We start from the raw sequence: 17,970 nt of genomic DNA on the forward strand, positions 1-17,970 counted from the left end.
CGGAGCTTTCTGTGTCTACAGGAGAAGTAAGCTCCGTTGGAGTCTCTGGTCCCTATAATCAGAAGAACGATGTTCAGATTGCTGATGGGGGAAGAATGAGACACTTGGTTATCCCATGCAGGAAGCAGTTATTTGTGTCTCGTTTAACCTCTGAAACCGCATATGCAGATGTTTTTGAATTCATTGAAACATTCATTCCCATCGCAAAATATTACAGTGAAAGAATTTAAATTTCCATACGTTCGTAAGATATCTTTCTTTAAAATATGTGATCCGCCTGAAGTATTCAATGCACTAAGTTCTAAAAGTTTTTGGCTTAATGATGAATTGGTCATTAAAGGATTTCTTCCCTACAGACGGAGAACTAATAATAGACTTTCCACGGTAGTTCCTTTCCCAAATAACTGAGCAGTTTATTTTTGGCGTTTCAAAATGTAAGAGGACTTAATATGAAGCTAGCTAAGCTTTATGCTGACTCCTCTGCTTTTAATGAAGACATTTTGCCCTTTTTGAGACTTGGCTGAAAACGGTGATATCTGACTCAAAAGTTTGGTCTTATAGAACCGATCTCTCTCCTCGTAGGGAGGGTGGGGTGCTAATTGCCGTTACCACCACCAGTCTAACATAGAAGAGAACATACTTTCTTAACCCTAACGACATTGAATTTATTAGTGATAAAGTATCTTTGCCATCTCTATCTATTTTTATAAAGTGTTCTTATATTCCACCTGAATCCGACTTAATAATTTATGAGCATAATTTGTCTGCAATTAAAACTGTTTATCTCATCTTTCAGCAACTAAAACGCCAACATATTCTTCTGGTCCAGATGAACTCCTTGGCTGTGTGCTTAGGTTTTTGCCTTAACCATTAGTAAACCGATTCTTAACTTTTTCAAACTAGAGGTTACTCTAAATTGTTTGCAGTTTCTAATGCATTTCAGCGCATTATTACTTCTTATTTGCCACATTTGTGCTGATACTCTGATATCAACGTGTCAACATGGTTTTGTTAAGCGAAGATTGACCACCACTCACCTGCTCGAATTGACATATTTTGTAATAGATGGAATTAACAAAAAATTGCAGAAAGACGTTAAATATATCGATTTTAGTAAAGCCTTTGACTCTGAAAGCCACTCCCTTCCTTTATTTAAATTAGAACTGCTCGTGTTTCTGAATAATCTGTTAACTTGGACTTTAAGTTATTTGAATGGTAGTTCTCAGAGGGTTATATATATAAAAATGCTGTTTCCAAGATGATCTTCGTGGCATCATCTACCTCAGGGTAGTCATTTAGGCCCTGTTTGTGCCTAACCGAAGTAGACACTTCTGCTTCACGCCGCGGGAGCGAGCACTTGTTGCTGGCACGAGGACGCTTTGATGGCAGGACGATCGCGACGCGCCAATGGTAACGATGGTTACTGCGATGCCGGACCACAGGCGATGGTGGAACTGCGCTGAGGTTGCGCTAACGTATGTTAGTTGAGATGGTGTAGCATTACGAGCTCTGCTCCGGAGGTGGAAAGTAGATCCGCGGAGTTATAAGTTGCGTTGATAACTGATTTATTTTTAATTTGATACATGCTTATATACTACTTGGAACACGGAAGTTCGGATTAATGATTAGTGAAATAAGATATATTCTAGAGTGGTAAGTCAGTGTCCCGTTGAGTCGGTGACACGGTGAGTTAGTGAGACATTTAATATGCTGATCAGCAATTCTTATCTGCAGTGGGTTCCCGACTTGGCTACTTCTTTATTTGTTGGTGCTGGTTATGTTGAGCACCCTTGGGTACGAACAGGCCCTTTACTGTTTACTCTAATAATAAATAATCTTTTCTCTATCGTAACTCACTCTCGTGTACTAATGTATGCTGATGATGTTAAGCTTTGTTTATCATGTAATAATATAGTCTGGTTTCTGCTTGCTGTCAAATATTAATAGATTCTAGGAATGGTGTCAGTACAACCTTTTAAATTTAAACTATGTCTTTCTATAGGAGTACCCCAACGTTCATGAGTTATTCTCTTGAGAGCACTTCTCTGGACCGAATATGTTCAGTTAACGATTTGGGTGTTCTCCTGATTCCAAAACATAAATTTGACTCCTTCATAACATCTACTCTAAATAAAGCTATGAGTGTTCTTGGGTTATAATTATCTCCCTTGTGCGTCCTAATTTTTTCGTTCTTCGGTTTGGAGTCCATAATATGAAGTGCACACTGACCGTATTGAGTCCGTACAAAAACAATTTATGCTTTTTGCCTTGCGTGGTTTGAGCTTGGATCAAACGTCAGGTGACCTTCTTACTCGATTCGATTGCTATTGATTAATTTGCATACTCTAGGAAATCGTAGAATAATGATTGGAATTATTTTGATGCATAATCTTATCAGAGGTGATATTTATGTTCCTGTTAGACTAACGCGCAACTACTATCTTATTAACTTGCCACGATGTACATCACATTTTAGTCTGCACTACATCCCCGTGTTAAAAACTAAAATTTTAACTCATTTGCTTCAGTCTTAGTTTTTCTTCGTTTTGCCCCGTCTTTACTTGTAATATACAATATAATAAAACTAACACTACAGTCGACGACCTCCACATAGCCTCGTTACTTAGCTAATGGGAGTGTGAGGGAGATGCAAATATGCAATCAGCAAATCGGCTGTTTCCGAGACTGCACACTTTATTTCCTTGTTTCTTTTTAACGAATGGAATGATTGAAGATATACCCTTCGAATAGTAAATGTGATATTTTGTAAGTATGCAGTCTTACTAAACGGTTGATATGCGCCAGAGCGAAGCAGCAGAATGTGGAGGCCACAAAGTCACAATGCACAAATATAAATAAGAAGAAATCGGGCGACTTGGTAAATGAGTCTGAATTTCCAAAAAATTTAAATGTAGTTCGTTGCGCAGCTCGGGGTAGTCAGCCAACATACGCAGGCGCAAGTCAACAACCGCAGACAAGTCAACGAACATACGCAGGCGCGAGTCAACATACGCAGGCAGCCAATCTACATACGCTGTTGAGTGTCAGCATATGAGAGACAGTTTACGAACCAAGGAGAACAAAGTACAAGTGCGACGATTTGAAAAGCGAACTAAAGTTAACCGTTCTTGATGATATCAATAAATACAAATTGTGATATTAAAAAAATAAAAGTTCCCCAAGTACCAAAGCATATTTATCTAAATAAAAGATGGTCAGCTGTGCACAACAAAAATATAACTTACTGTGTCACTATTTTCTTGAATCCACAGGGACACGACGTCTTCTCTTAGGAGTCTTACAGCAGCATGAAGTGGATATTTTGTTTTTGCCTTAAGCATTTTATACAACAAGGGTCCGGACATGTGCTCAAAGTCTTGCACTGTTAGGTCGTCCCAGTGTGTTGATATTATGGCAGAGCAATATTGCAACAGTGTTAATGCAGCTACTTCTTCGGCAACACAGTAAAATTTTATACAAGATCTTATTCCAACCGAAGCAACTAATGCCCGCTCACACATTCCTAAAAGAGATGGCAAACCAAATCGATGTGCGGCTCGAAGAAGATCCAAAGCTAGCCCGTCATGCTGCAAGTCAATTAGATCTGTGTAAATCCAACGCAAAAGTGCCAAAACAACATCCTCATTAAAGTCACTCCAGTCCAGTTCTTGTATGCTGCCCAAGACATCATCTCCCCATTTTTCTGAGCGGGCATGAAGGACGATCTTATGTGCCGGAAATACTTTTGAATGCGTTCGGATGTAAATATCAGCATAAGTAGGACTGCCAAATAATAAAGCAACTGTCAACGACAGTCGTGAGACAAAATTGCTGAGTCCGTCCGATAATTCTTCATTTCCTGATGTAGCAACAACTTCGTTATACTTTCGCTGCAATTCCGCATAGCTGCGCTGCTGTTTTGAATATTCTTCCTTTAACAATGTCAAATTTTTTTCCAATTTTTGAACTGAAGTAACGTCATTTCTGCCTTTAAATATATATTTAAGTCAAACAATTAATTAATACGGCAAGTTTTAAAGTAATCAATAAATATTAACTATAGTGAAGGAAACAACATGCAACACCAGTTGCAAGCTAACGCCCAAACCAGTGGTTGTGGCAACTTTAGTTTTTTTACGTAAAAATTATATTTAGTTTATACCAAATTAAACAATAAGTCTATATAAAAAGGAATCCCTATAAAATCCATGCGAATGACGCAAGTGCATCCAATGTCGCCGTAAAGCCTAACCAGAGCTTTAATTGCAGGTTTTATAAGGCCGCCATTTAGCTGCATCGGAGTGATTACCGTTAGTAGGGGTGTGGCAGCGTCAAATTGATTGCCAGGGTGTAAAATGGGATATTATTGCTCCACAACAGATGTTGAACAATCCTGTAACTCACTAACGAAAAAAATATCACCAATCTGGAGCACGTCCGGTAATCTAAAATCGTATATTGGTTGTTTCAACCTCTGGAAATTGTATGTACATAAAAATATAAATTTGTTTTTTAATCACGTATCATTTTAACATGAAATAATGTAATATTGATACTGAAAAATATGACTTTTTCGGGATCATGCCCTTTGAAAATTCCATCAAGACGAAAAAGAGAAAAAAGAATGATATGGCGACTAAAATAATTACGGATAAGAGCGAGAAAGACATATTTGACATCGTTCTAAAATGATGGACTAGGGACATAGTAGTACTATAGGACACTAGGTAAATCATTTACATGGATGACGAATATTAAAGGGCCAAACACTGATCCCTCTAGGATTCCTCTTGAAATATGCCTGAAATTGGAATATATTATTACCCGCGAAGACGGCTTGATGTCTTCTAATCAGATAAGCTGCAGATAATAGATTATATATATTCTTTATTTTTGTACGCATGTCGGTTATGACCGTGACACAACTTTTTCAGACTATTTGTTGTGAAGCAAGGGATGGCTTTCTAAAAAACATTGAATCTGAACAGACATAAGGGTTTCAATAATTTTGAAAAGAAATGGTAGGATGGATAAAGTCAGTTTTGGGCTTTGGAATCTGAAATATTTGCTCTTTTCCGTAAAGTCAATAACAAAGTTGTGTGTGTTGTGTCAAATATGAAGGTGATATATGGCAAAATAATCGGTAGAAATATCTTTTTGGACGAATATTATCAATACCTTCGGCATTATACCTTACTTTAATAATAGTCTATATTATTATAGTCGATATACTTAAATGAATGAATTGTATAGTCTAAATAAAAGTCATATGTATGTTAATCTTCCAGTAGAACATTTTCCCTTAAGAGGTTACTATTAAAGTAACCTGCATAAATAATGTCAGCATAAGAGGCTGATAATTCTGCAATAGTATCAGCGCCGGTTTCGTATGCAATAGTGCAATTGTACTGTTTAATCAATGTTTTCCTTTTAATTTACAAGATATTTCCACTACTAAGAATACTATTTGGCTATAATTAGTTAAGTTAAATTTCCTATCAACGTTGTTTTAGTTCCAACCCCAATGTAATTAAGCTCGCTGTTTCGACCTCTGTAACATTAGAAATAAACCGTTCAACTTTGGATACCATTAAAACCACACGCATCGATCACGACCAAGCCCATTCAGTTATCAAAGTCACAGAATCAGTCAAATAGCAGCAAGTCGACTACAACAAGTCAAGCCGTCGGAAGCAGAGCCGTGGGATGCCCACACGGGCATTTTAACTTTATTTTATTAAAAGGTAATGCAATGGATTTATTGGCCTTGTACCAGTTTTCACTTCCGAAAGATTCACACGGATTCGTTCCGGAAGTCACTTACGAAAGAACTGCACGGACTAAGATTTTATTATGTTCTTACTCTGTAATCTTCCAATAAATTCTCACGGAAACTTTCCGACAGGCAGGGGCCAGGGTTGTTATAGTATGTTAAAAATAAATATTTTGTTGAGATGGGATCTGAAAATTCTCTATTATTATTGATCCAAATATCTAAAAAGGTGTTTTAGATTAAAATACCACTTAATTACATTTTACTCGTAGAGTAAAATGGTATACTACTAGAGTAAATGGTACACTAGATTCGTCGGAAAGTATGTTAGAGGTAGATGGAAGCGTTGCCGACCCCATAAGGTACATATGTATGTTCTTGATCAGGACCACTGGCCGAGCCGATCTAGCCATGTCAGTCTGTTCGTATGAACGCTGAGATCTCGGACACTATAAGGCTTGTTGGCTTGGCTTGTTGCTCTTGTTTCAATATTTATATTTGTTTTAAAAAATCTTTTTCCCTATAAAAAAAAAAATTTGTCATGCGTAGCAATGTTTTACAAGTATTTGTCAATTAAAAACTGTATTAAACAACATTAATTACAACAATAAAGAATCCAGCAGAGCTCTGCTGACATCGACATCACATGTGCAAAACTCAATTCTTAATTTGTGAATAACCTGAGCTGCAATATTTATTTTCACGAATAACAGGGAAACACTAAATTTAACTTTGTAATATTTGGATGCTTTTGAGGTGCATTAGGTGCATCAGTCATGTACAAATTTTTTCCTCCCCAGCATGACATAGGTAAAATTCTTGTGACTGTCCACTGTATGCCTTCATTTCGGTTTAAAGCGATTTAAAGCGTATATTTTATTGAATTTGTTATAGCACACATAGAACAAATTGAGACGGGACACAACAAAAAGAAAAAAAGGCAGAATCTAGGGGTGAAGCAAATGAGTTAAAATTGTAGTTTTCAATACAGGGATAGAAGTTAAGGAACAAATTAAACTAAGACGGTAACCTCGCGATTTGATTCCAGTTCAAATCACGTAAGGCAAAAAGAATAAATTTTTTTTGTACGGACTCAATACGGTCTATGTGCACAATCTTTCTTTAGGACAACTGAACTCAGTCTTGAACTGCTCTGTTAAAGTTTCAGATCTAATTTCTGAAATTCTGGTTCTCTCGTAAACTCTCTTTCCTGAAAAACTCCATGTCCAGACTGTTTAAGAAATTTAAGAGAACAGGGCTGCAGCTGACCATTCGATGTATCTAATTGCTCTAATTTGTTATTATTTCTTAATCCATAATTCCAAGTGCTATTTCCACGTATTTTCCACTATTTTTCCAATCCACGTACTAATCTATTAGTTACTCCCTCACCCCAACTGTATTTTCATGTAATTTTTACGGAATTCAGTAAGGCTTTCGATACCGTGAACCATTAGTTATAATTAAAACAAGGAAGAACGCTATAGTCGAGTACCTCGACTATCAGATACCCGTTACTCAGCTAAAGGGACCAAAGGAAAATGGAGATATGCAAGCAGCAAATGCGCCACCTACCGGCGGTAGACAGATTTAAGCGTTGTGGGCGTTAGAGTGGGCGTGGCAAAGTTTTTTTTTAAATCAATCGATAGGTATTGACGAGACCAATACATTTCAGTTTAAATTTTTTATCTACCATGAAAATTGTGGGCGCCACAGACTTGGGCGGTTTGTGGGCGTTGGAGTGGGCGTGGCATATTCGCGTAATAAACTTGCGCTGCGCTCAAGCCTACGGAATCTAAATCTGAAATCTCGTTTCTCTATCTTTGATATTTTCCGAGATATCCGCGTTCATATTTACGATTTTTTGAAGTTTGTGGGCGGTTTGTGGGCGTTAAAGTGGGCGTGGCGAACTTTTTTTAGGTCAGTCGGTAGGTATTGATGAGAACAATACATTTCAGTTAAAATTTTTGTTCTAGCATCAAAACTGTAGGAGCCACAGTTTTGGGCGGTTTGTGGGCGTTAGAGTGGGCGTGGCACTCTTTTGAAACAAACTTGCGCTGCGCAGGAATCTCAGGAATCTGCATGCCTAATCCCAGTATTGTAGCTCTTATAGTTTCCAAGATCTCAGCGTTCATACGGACAGACGGACAGACGGACAGACGGACAGACGGACATGGCTAGATCGACTCGGCTAGTGATCCTGATCAAGAATATATATACTTTATGGGGTCGGAAACGCTTCCTTCTGCCTGTTACATACTTTTCGACGAATCTAGTATACCCTTTTACTCTACGAGTAACGGGTATAAAAATCTTATACTATCAGGATTCCCGATCACGTTGACTAAGTGAGTTTCAACATACTTATCGAACCGTAGTAGCTTTTAAAAGCTCAATCCCTAACCTTGTCAACGTAATCTGGTGTTTCGCAAGGATTTTATTGGGTTGAGTGTTCTTGAACTCATGAACCGTTACAGACCTTGGAGTCTTCTTCAACCACAGCTTAAACTTCACTAATCACATTGCCATCATAGTTAGTAAAGGAAAAACAGCTTTTGCCCTTGTCAAACGTTGGTCAAAGAAATTTGAGGACCCCTATACCACGAAACATATATCAACTGGCCACTTTTGATCTATTACCCTAAAATTTGTATAAGACTTATTTTGAGTTACATGATCCATTTCGCGATTTTGTTCGCGATATAATTAACTGTATTTTTTGATATTCACTGAATGCTGTGTAAATTTGAATGTAACAAACATGATGTGAGACAGGTACTATGTTTATGGTGGCAGATATTTGCTGATTTTAATGAAATAAATAAATAAAAATCGAAGAACAATATTCTAAGTTAAGTCGGACAATGAAGGTAAATAATAATCTGCTAGTATATGGGTCATCACATTCACGTAAATCATCTTGGAAACAGCGTTTTTGATATCAAACTCTCTAAGTTCTACCATTCAAATCACTTAAAGTCCAACAACAACAATATTAGCGAGGAGCACAAGTGTTCCAAATGAGAAGTAATAATGCTTTCAAATGTTTTACGAATGGCAGACAATTTAAAAATACCTCTACAATTTTGGACATCCACACCCTTTTGTGGAGTGGAATAATAAAATAATCTTTCCAGATATTTGGAAAAACTGATGATGAAATCGACAAGTGAAAGAGTTTAAGAATCGGTTTAAGTTTGGTGGAGGGAAAAAACTTGAGCGCACAACCAGGGAGTTGTAGTTGCTAAATCACTTAAGAAAAAGAAAATGGTACCTATTTAAGTGATTAGGGTAGCTACAAATTGGCCCAGAAAGTGTACTATAAGAAGTTTAGAAGAACTCAATTGAGTTTAAACGTACAGTTGAAAGCAATGACTTTCGCTTAGCATTTCAAATTTATAAACTGCCTCGATTCCTTTTAACATTCAAAACAACATCCGTTTAATACATACATAATCGTTCCAATGAGAGCATTGTACATTCAGAGTTATCCGATTTTTAGAAAATTAAAAAATAATTACAGATATATTAAGATTGATTCATTCATTTCAATTTTGTCATGTCCTGCTTTCGCGCGGTGTAGTTGCCGGCTAGTCATCGAATGTCCCAGGGAGGGGAACAACCAAAATGTTTTCCACGCAGCAGACACAACAAAAAAAAACGGAACTTCAAATTTGGACAACGTCCTTGGAGTCTCTCCCAACTATTAGTGCATCATTAAGGATTCCTCGGACACATCTCCCAACTCTGTATTGTGGGTCGTACTACATCGCCTAGGTCCCCCAACTCGAATCTCAACTCAGACGAATTCATTTCGCTAGCACATTGAATTTCAAAAATGTATCTTAAATTGTAAAATTTATAAAGCCTACCTACGGAACCGAAGGACTTTCACAAGAAACATGTGTATTTAAAATAATAAATACTATTTCGAGTATTTTTGATTGAGTAAATAAATAAATTAAATAAATAATGTTCTAAATAGATATGAAATGCAATAAGATAATTTGGCGGGTTACATACTTAAATCATGTTATCAGTTATCAATTTGTATACCCGTTACTCGTAGAGTAAAAGGGTATACTAGATTCGTCGGAAAGTATGTAACAGGCAGAAGGAAGCGTTTCCGACCCCATAAAGTATATATATTCTTGATCAGGATCACTAGCCGAGTCGATCTAGCCATGTCCGTCTGTCCGTCTGTCTGTCCGTCCGGATGAACGCTGAGATCTCGGAAACTATAAGAGCTAGGCTATTGAGATTTGGCGTGCAGATTCCTGCGCTTATTACGCAGCGCAAGTTTGTTTCAGTAAAGTGCCACGCCCACTTTAACGCCCACAAACCGCCCACAACTTCATTCAGATTTGGATTCCTTAGGCTTGAGCGCAGCGCAAGTTTGTCACGCGAATATACCACGCCCACTCTAACGCCCACTCTAACGCCCACTCTAACGCCCACAAACCGCGAAAGCCTGTGGCGCCCACAATTTTCATGCTGGATACAAAATTTTAACTGAAATGTATTGGTCTCGTCAATACCTATCGATTGATTTGCCACGCCCACTCTAACGCCCACAACGCTTAAGTCTTTCTACCGCCGGTAGGTGGCGCATTTCAATCTCGCTTTGCTTCTTCCATATCTCCATTTTCCTTTGGTCCCTTTACCTGAGTAACGGGTATCTGATAGTCGAGGTACTCGACTATATTGTTCTTCCTTGTTAACTTTTAGCTTGCTAAGATTTTGCCACTCGCAGTTTTCGAGACGGGTAGTTTTCTTTTTAATTTCTGTTGGCAAATAGATTTTTAGGATCGAATAAAAACCTGTGGCCACCATGGAATGATGAAAATTTGTTCTCCTCCTGGTGGTTGGTCTTCGTCTACCCTTCTAATGAATTTGTAATTTGTTTATTTCTTTGTAGTTAAGCACATAACAAGCACACTACGGTTTCGATGCTTATCTCGGAACAGAAGTGGAGGATGTGCGTGTGCTGCTTGTTGTACTGCTCAACGTAGGCCACCGCCCACAACCCGTATATACGTATAGAACTGATCGCTCTCCTTGTAGGGGGGTGGGGTGCTGATTGCCGTTACCTCTACTTTAACATCGGAGAGAACATACTTTCTTAATCCCAATGACTTAGAATTCGTTGGTGTTAAGGTCTCTTTAAAATTTTTTTTTATTTATGTAACTTGTTCTTATATTCCACCTGGATCCGACTTAACAATTTATGAATTATGAATAAATTTGAATTTTCAAAGGTTCAGTTTTGTACAGATTTTAGTAAAGCGATTTAGGTGTTCTCCTAGATCCTAAACTTAAATTTGACTCCCACATAACCTCTACTGTAAATAAAGCTATGAGTGTTCTTGGGTTTATAAAGCGTTCGTCTAAAGAATTTGATGATCCATACACTACCAAATTATTATTTAACTCCCTTGTCCGTCCTAATTTAGAATACTGTTCTTCCGCTTGGAGTCCTCAGTATCAAGTGCACATTGACCGCATGGAGTCCGTACAGAAACAATTTCTTCTTTTTGCCTTTGTATTATTATTATCAAATTTATTAGATTGTGTGTTATTTCCTTTTGAATAAATTAAAAGATTTTGTTTTAGTGGCCAACGGCCAAGCTTGTTGTTCGTTTATTGATGGTCATAATTCGAGTGACTTACAGCTAGCTAATTGCGGCCTCGCTGCCTGCAAACATTGGCAGCGGCCGTCATGTATATATCAAAGTATATGCTCACAATTGTATTTGTGCTGGTAGCACCAAGAGCGCGAGAGCAGTTGTATATGCATGCCTTGTATGTGTCTGCACTCAGGCCATGGGAATATGCTGACACTAGCACTTCCCATAAGTTGGGCTCTGAGGCGCATTCATATTTCGGCTGGCCGCAAGAGTTTAGCGGCCGGCACTTTTGTATTTGGTTGAGTACACTGTAACACAATGTTGGTGTCGGTACAGTGGGTACTCGCTACAATGATACATGCATACTACATCTCCCTCCTTTTGAAAAATAACGTAATGTAATGAAGTTATTTTCTAAAGAATATGTTTGGTTTTTTTTTTTTTTTAATTTTAAAAAGTAATAAAAATGAAATTATTTCTAGTTATTGAAATTATCTTCTAGTACTTATATATTTGAAAATTTAAAAGTTATAGAAATTATTTTGTATTGTTAAAGAAATATAAGAAAGTTGGAAAACATGTTATTCAAAAATGCTGTTCTAATCAGAAAATATTGATATCATGTTGTTTTTTATATTTATATTTTTTTTTTTTTTATATGTATGTAATTTTTTTTTAATTAATTTTTTTTTTAATTTATTTTTTTTTAATATTTATTTATGGTATTTATTCTATGTATTTATTCTATGTATGGCCATACGTATAAATTGTATAAAAATTATTTTGAAATAAAAATTTTTAACCTATCTTTATGAACTTTTTGTTCTTTGTTTTTAATATTTGAAATTCTTATATTATCATTATCTCCTATACCAATTACTTTATATGGTCCCGTATATTTGTATTCTAATTTGTGACCTGTTTCATTCTTTAATAAAACTTGATCTCCAATTTTTAGTTCAAAATCTAAACAGTTTCTGTCATAGTGACATTTTTGTTTTATTTTATTTGATTCTAATATTGATCTGGCTCTTTTGAAAGCTTGCTCTAATCTAAACTTTGTTTCTTTTGCGTAATCATCTATATTATAAATAGGTTCTATTCTCTCTACGCTATTAAAATGTTTTGGTAAATTCGAAGTCCTACCAAACACTAACTCATATGGACAATAATCATGTGCCATAGAGGGTGTCGTGTTGAAACAATAAACAAAATATTTTAGCCATATATCCCAATCCGTTTTATCAGTTGAGATGTATGTACGTATAAATTCATTAAAGGTTCTGTGGCTTCGTTCCACAGTTCCGACAGTCTGATGATGGTGTGCTGTCGATGTTATATGTTTAATATTTAAGTTTTTGCATAGGTGTTCGATTAAAGAATTTTTGTATTCTGTTCCCATGTCCGTAATGAACGTCTTCATTGGACCGTACTTTAGAACAAATTCTTCGAATATAGCCTTTGCTACCGTTTTTGCATTTTTATTAGGTACTGGTATGGCAACAAGGTATTTTGACAGATCACATATTAAGGTGACTGCATATTCATTTCCTTGATCTGATTTCGGCAGTGGACCGATCGTATCCACAATTACCTTATCGAATACCATTTCTGGTGTTTCTGTAAGTGTTAAAGGAGTTTTTGTATGTCTTGTCGTTTTTGACATTTGGCATTTTGGACATTTACGTATGTACTGGGTTATGTCTTTACTCATTCCTTTCCAATAGTAGTGTCTTTTGACCTTGGCCAAGGTTTTTGTTATACCTGAATGTCCTCCTTGAATAGGGTCGTCATGTAATGTAGACAATATTGCTTCTTTTTCGTTATTTGTTGTTATTAGGGTCACCGGGTTGAGTAGCGCTACTCTTAATGATTTTAATATTTTGTTGCCCATTTTTTTAAATTTATCTATTGAAATATTTTCAAAGATTTTTTCCCATGGTGCCACTTTGAGTTGGGTAATTTTTTGTTTACCAGCCTGCAGTTCAAGCCTTTGGAAAAACTGACCTAAGTCAAGACTTCCATTAGTATACAAATCTCCAACATCATATCTTGCTGTAATTTTTTTTCCATGTTTGAAAAAACATAGATTATTATTTACATGCAAGGTCACTACTTTACGTACTTCGTCATTGTTAATGACTTCATATACGTTGGGCTTAGAAGCTTTTACTTGAGATTGCCTAGGCAATTCTACTTTATCTTTTCCTGCGCAGGAATTTTGTCTACTTTTTTGTCTTGTAGTGACTTGTAATATATTTGCCGTAATGTTTTGAAGATCCTTAATTGTTATTCTAGAAAGGGCGTCTGCCACAAAGTTATCTTTTCCCTTTAGATACTCGACTGTGAAGTCGTATTCCTCTAATTCGAGCCGCATGCGCGTGAGTTTTGAACTAGGATTGACCATTGAAAATAAGTATGTTAGTGGTCTGTGATCAGTTTTAACTGTAAAATGTTTGCCATAAATATATGGTCGAAAGTGTGTAATTGCCCAATGAATTGCTGCTAGTTCCTGTTCTGTAGTGCTTTTATTGCTTTCAGCTTTTGTAAATGAACGTGATGCATATGCTAGCGGGAGTTGGAGTCCGTTATGGTTTTGCGTTAATACCGCTCCACATGCTTGTTTACTTGCATCCGTTATTATACAAAATTCTTTAAGGAAATCAGGATATTGTAATAAAGTTGGTTCTATAAGTTTATCTTTTAAATATTGGAATGATTTTTGGCATTCGGGAGACCATTCAAATGGAACATTCTTTTTACATAATCTAGTTATGTGCCGTGAATAGTCGGCGAAGTTTTTAATGAAACGTCTATAATAATTGCAAAATGCTATAAATCGTCTAGCGCTATCTGCATCATGTGGGACTGGATAGTTTCTTATGACATTATATTTCTTGTCGTCTGGTAAGATTCCTTTGTCGGTGCATTTATGACCAAGGAAGGTCACTTCATGCATAAAAAATGAACATTTTTGTGGATGTAATTTTAAGTTGTACTTTCTGCATATTTCAAAGATGTCTTTTAGGTTTTTGAGCATATGTCTTTCGGAACATCCAATGACTATTAAATCATCCATATAGAGGAATGCTTGAGAAGCTTCAAGTCCAGAAAATGCAATAGTCATCATTCTCTGAAATGAACTTGGGGCTATTTTTAAGCCGAAAGGTAATCGCGTAAAACGATATGAGCCATCGCTCGTTGAAAACGACGTTATGTTTCTTGAATTTTCTTCTAGTTCGATTTGATGGAAACCTGACATTAAATCAAGGCATGAGAAATACTTTGCTCTACCTAGTTGGTCCAAGATGTCATCAATTCTTGGGAGTGGAAATTTATCAGACAGAAGTTTTTTGTTGATTTGACGATAGTCAACTACTAGTCGCCATTTCTTTTCGTTTGAACCCGGAAGGGTTTTCTTTGGGACAAGTAGAAGTGGGCTGTTGTATTCTGATACAGATGGCTCGACTATATTGTCTTTGATTAATTTTCCTACTTGTTTTTGAATTTCCTCAACTTGGCTGTGCGGGCTTCGATAATTTTTTATATAGATCGGTTCATCGTCCTTCAATCTCAGTTTCTGCTTGTAAAAATTGTTTGTTGTTATTGATTCGGTTTCAAGACCGAATACGTCAGTATATTTTCCACATAGTTCCGTTAATTGTTGTTTAAATTGAATTGGAAAATTTTTCTTCAGTTCTTCTATGATGTTTTGCTCTCTATTACTTGAAGTGTTTTGAATTACATTATAATCGGAAATTGGTTCACATTTTAAATTTGTTATACTAACCAATTGATCAGTACTGGTTGTGTTGAGTAATCGGACAAATGTATTCTCTTTTGATGTGATAGTATTTGCAACGTAAATACCAGGTTGAATCTCCTGATTTGGTATTAATATAGTATCAGTATCGGACATTACTTTGATTTTTCGTACTACTTGAGATCTGGCTGGTAGTAGAATTGTATTATTACCAGAAGTATATGAGTGATTCTTTGTGAAACGTATCGAGATTTTCTTTATGGTCTCAAAACGGTTTCATATTTCTATCACGATATTATACCATTTATACAGGATTTTAAAAATATTAAAAAAATTTATCCATTTGACAGAAGCAAAGATATGGCGGTGTCTTTTTTTTGTTAAGATTGTGAATAACTTTAAATTACATGGCGTAGAAAATAAAAAAAAAATCTCCTTAATTATTATTTTTTCCAACCTTTCAGATAAAAATAGCTCCCATAACAGTTCCCAAGCAACTTATAGGCCAAACTTAAAAAAAAAATATTCAATCGCGGTTTTCTGCAAATCGGCATTTTTAATTTTTATAAAAAATTAGTATAATGTTCTATACATAATCCTTGTTGAACCCTACAAATTTTGACGTGGGACCTCCATGGGTTTCCCCAGAATTAATTAAAGCAGTTTATATTAAATCAAAATCAAAGCAGTCTTTTCTTGTTATTATTTTTAAATTATGATGTAACGAACTGTTTTCGACCGTTCTACGCTCTACTTAAACGACGCGACTAACCCAGAGATATTGTTTTATATTTATGTTGCATAGCAGCCCGACGCAAGATACCCGACAAATCGGTAAACTTTATTGTTTGTCTTGGGCTGGTAGAATTAATTTTTTTATTGGATAAAAAAATAAATGAATATAAAAATAAAATAAAATGAGAAAGTGGGCTTCCATTTAAAAGTAAAATCTACGGAATCGTTTTTAATTGTGCTTTAAAATTCTGATCAATAGCAATATGAAAATTTGCAAAAACCGGTGCATCAATCCATTCAATAAAAAAAATCATAAAAACTTTCGCATTCGCAGTGTTTCAAATGCACTAAGCCCACTTCCTCATTTTATTTTATTTTTATATTCATTTATTTTTTATCCAATAAAAAAATTAATTCTACCAGCCCAAGACAAACAATAAAGTTTACCGATTTGTCGGGTATCTTGCATTTTCATGGGTCACGGGCTGCTATGCAACATAAATATAAAACAATATCTCTGGGTTAGTCGCGTCGTTTAAGTAGAGCGTAGAACGGTCGAAAACAGTTCGTTACATCATAATTTAAAAATAATAACAAGAAAAGACTGCTTTGATTTTGATTTAATATAAACTGCTTTAATTAATTCTGGGAAAACCCATGGAGGTCCCACGTCAAAATTTGTAGGGTTCAACAAGGATTATGTTTAGAACATTATACTAATTTTTTATAAAAATTAAAAATGCCGATTTGCAGAAAACCGCGATTGAATATTTTTTTTTTAAGTTTGGCCTATAAGTTGCTTGGGAACTGTTATGGGAGTTATTTTTATCTGAAAGGTTGGCAAAAATAATAATTAAGGAGATTTTTTTTTTATTTTCTACACCATGTAATTTAAAGTTATACACAATCTTAACAAAAAAAAGACATCGCCATATCTTTTCTTCTGTCAAATGGATAAATTTTTTTTAATATTTTTAAAATCCTGTATAAATGGTATAATATTGTGATAAAAATATGAAACCGTTTTGAGACCATAAAGAAAATCTCGATACGTTTCACAAAGAATCACTCATATGTTATTGGGATATAAATATGAATGTCTATATTATTTGGTCTTATTATAAACCAATCCTCTCTAGGGTTAAGATCTATTTGACAGTTTAATTCTTTTATAAAATCTATTCCTATTATTCCATCACATGGAATCGCAAAATCTTTATTTACTATATGAAAATTGTATGGAATTATATATTTGTCTGTTTGGAGTTCTACTGGTGCAAGTCCTTTGGATTTTATGATTCCTTCGCCTATTCCTTGAATATTTATTGTATTTTTAATTTGTATGTTGCTAAAGGTATCTGCATTTTCTTTTAAAAGTGAAATATTTGCTCCCGTATCCACAAGGAACGTAAGCTGCCTTCCTGTTTCTGAATTAATAAATGGTACGAAGATATTGAGATTGAGGTTTATGGTATATACCGTCGGTATTTTTAATTTATTGTATCTAAAGGGGTCTGCGAGTTTCCCGAAACTGGCTGGGTAAAGCGGACATTATTGTTGTGTTGTGTGTTGCCGTAATTGCCGGTATGTTGGTTATTATTGTTTTGTCTATAATTTCCACGACCTCTACTATAGTTATTGGTCTGGTTATTATAGTTTCGATTAAAACCATTATTTTGGTTGTAACCGCTATTTCTGTTGTAGCTGTTATATTGGTAATACCCATTATTTTGGTAGTTACCACGACCATTTCCTCTACCTCTACCACGGTAGTTACTTCTGAAGTTGTTTCCTCTATAGGCCGGTCCTTTTCTGGCAAAAAGTATTGCGTTTGCATTACCCGTCATTTCCGTACTACATTGTATATATTTTGTGACAGCCTCATTCATTGATGAGAAGTTGCCTGCCTCAAGTATTGTTTTGAGTCGGCCATGCTCACAATTTTTGACCATTGTGTTTATAGCCTCCTTGGTGCTGAATTTGTCCGCATGTTCAGCGGGTAATCCTTCATCAATATACGAAGCTTCGAGTAGCTTTCGTAAATTGTCAACTTCAGTTGTGAATTTTTCAGC

General features: G+C 35.7%; 1 protein-coding gene across 3 annotated transcripts in view; it reads right to left on the reverse strand.

Annotated features, from left to right (window-relative positions):
- Positions 1–17,970, reverse strand: part of LOC119559042 (rabankyrin-5) — a 140,829-nt gene that overhangs the window by 45,118 nt on the left and 77,741 nt on the right. For all 3 annotated transcript variants that reach the window (XM_037872170.1, XM_037872169.1, XM_037872171.1), the window contains exon 2: positions 3,246–3,988. In XM_037872170.1, coding sequence (XP_037728098.1) covers positions 3,246–3,988 — 743 coding nt within the window. The remainder of the gene's footprint in view (positions 1–3,245; positions 3,989–17,970) is intronic.

Source organism: Drosophila subpulchrella, unplaced genomic scaffold, assembly GCF_014743375.2.
Source record: "Drosophila subpulchrella strain 33 F10 #4 breed RU33 unplaced genomic scaffold, RU_Dsub_v1.1 Primary Assembly Seq16, whole genome shotgun sequence".
Classification (NCBI taxonomy): Eukaryota; Metazoa; Arthropoda; class Insecta; order Diptera; family Drosophilidae; genus Drosophila; species Drosophila subpulchrella.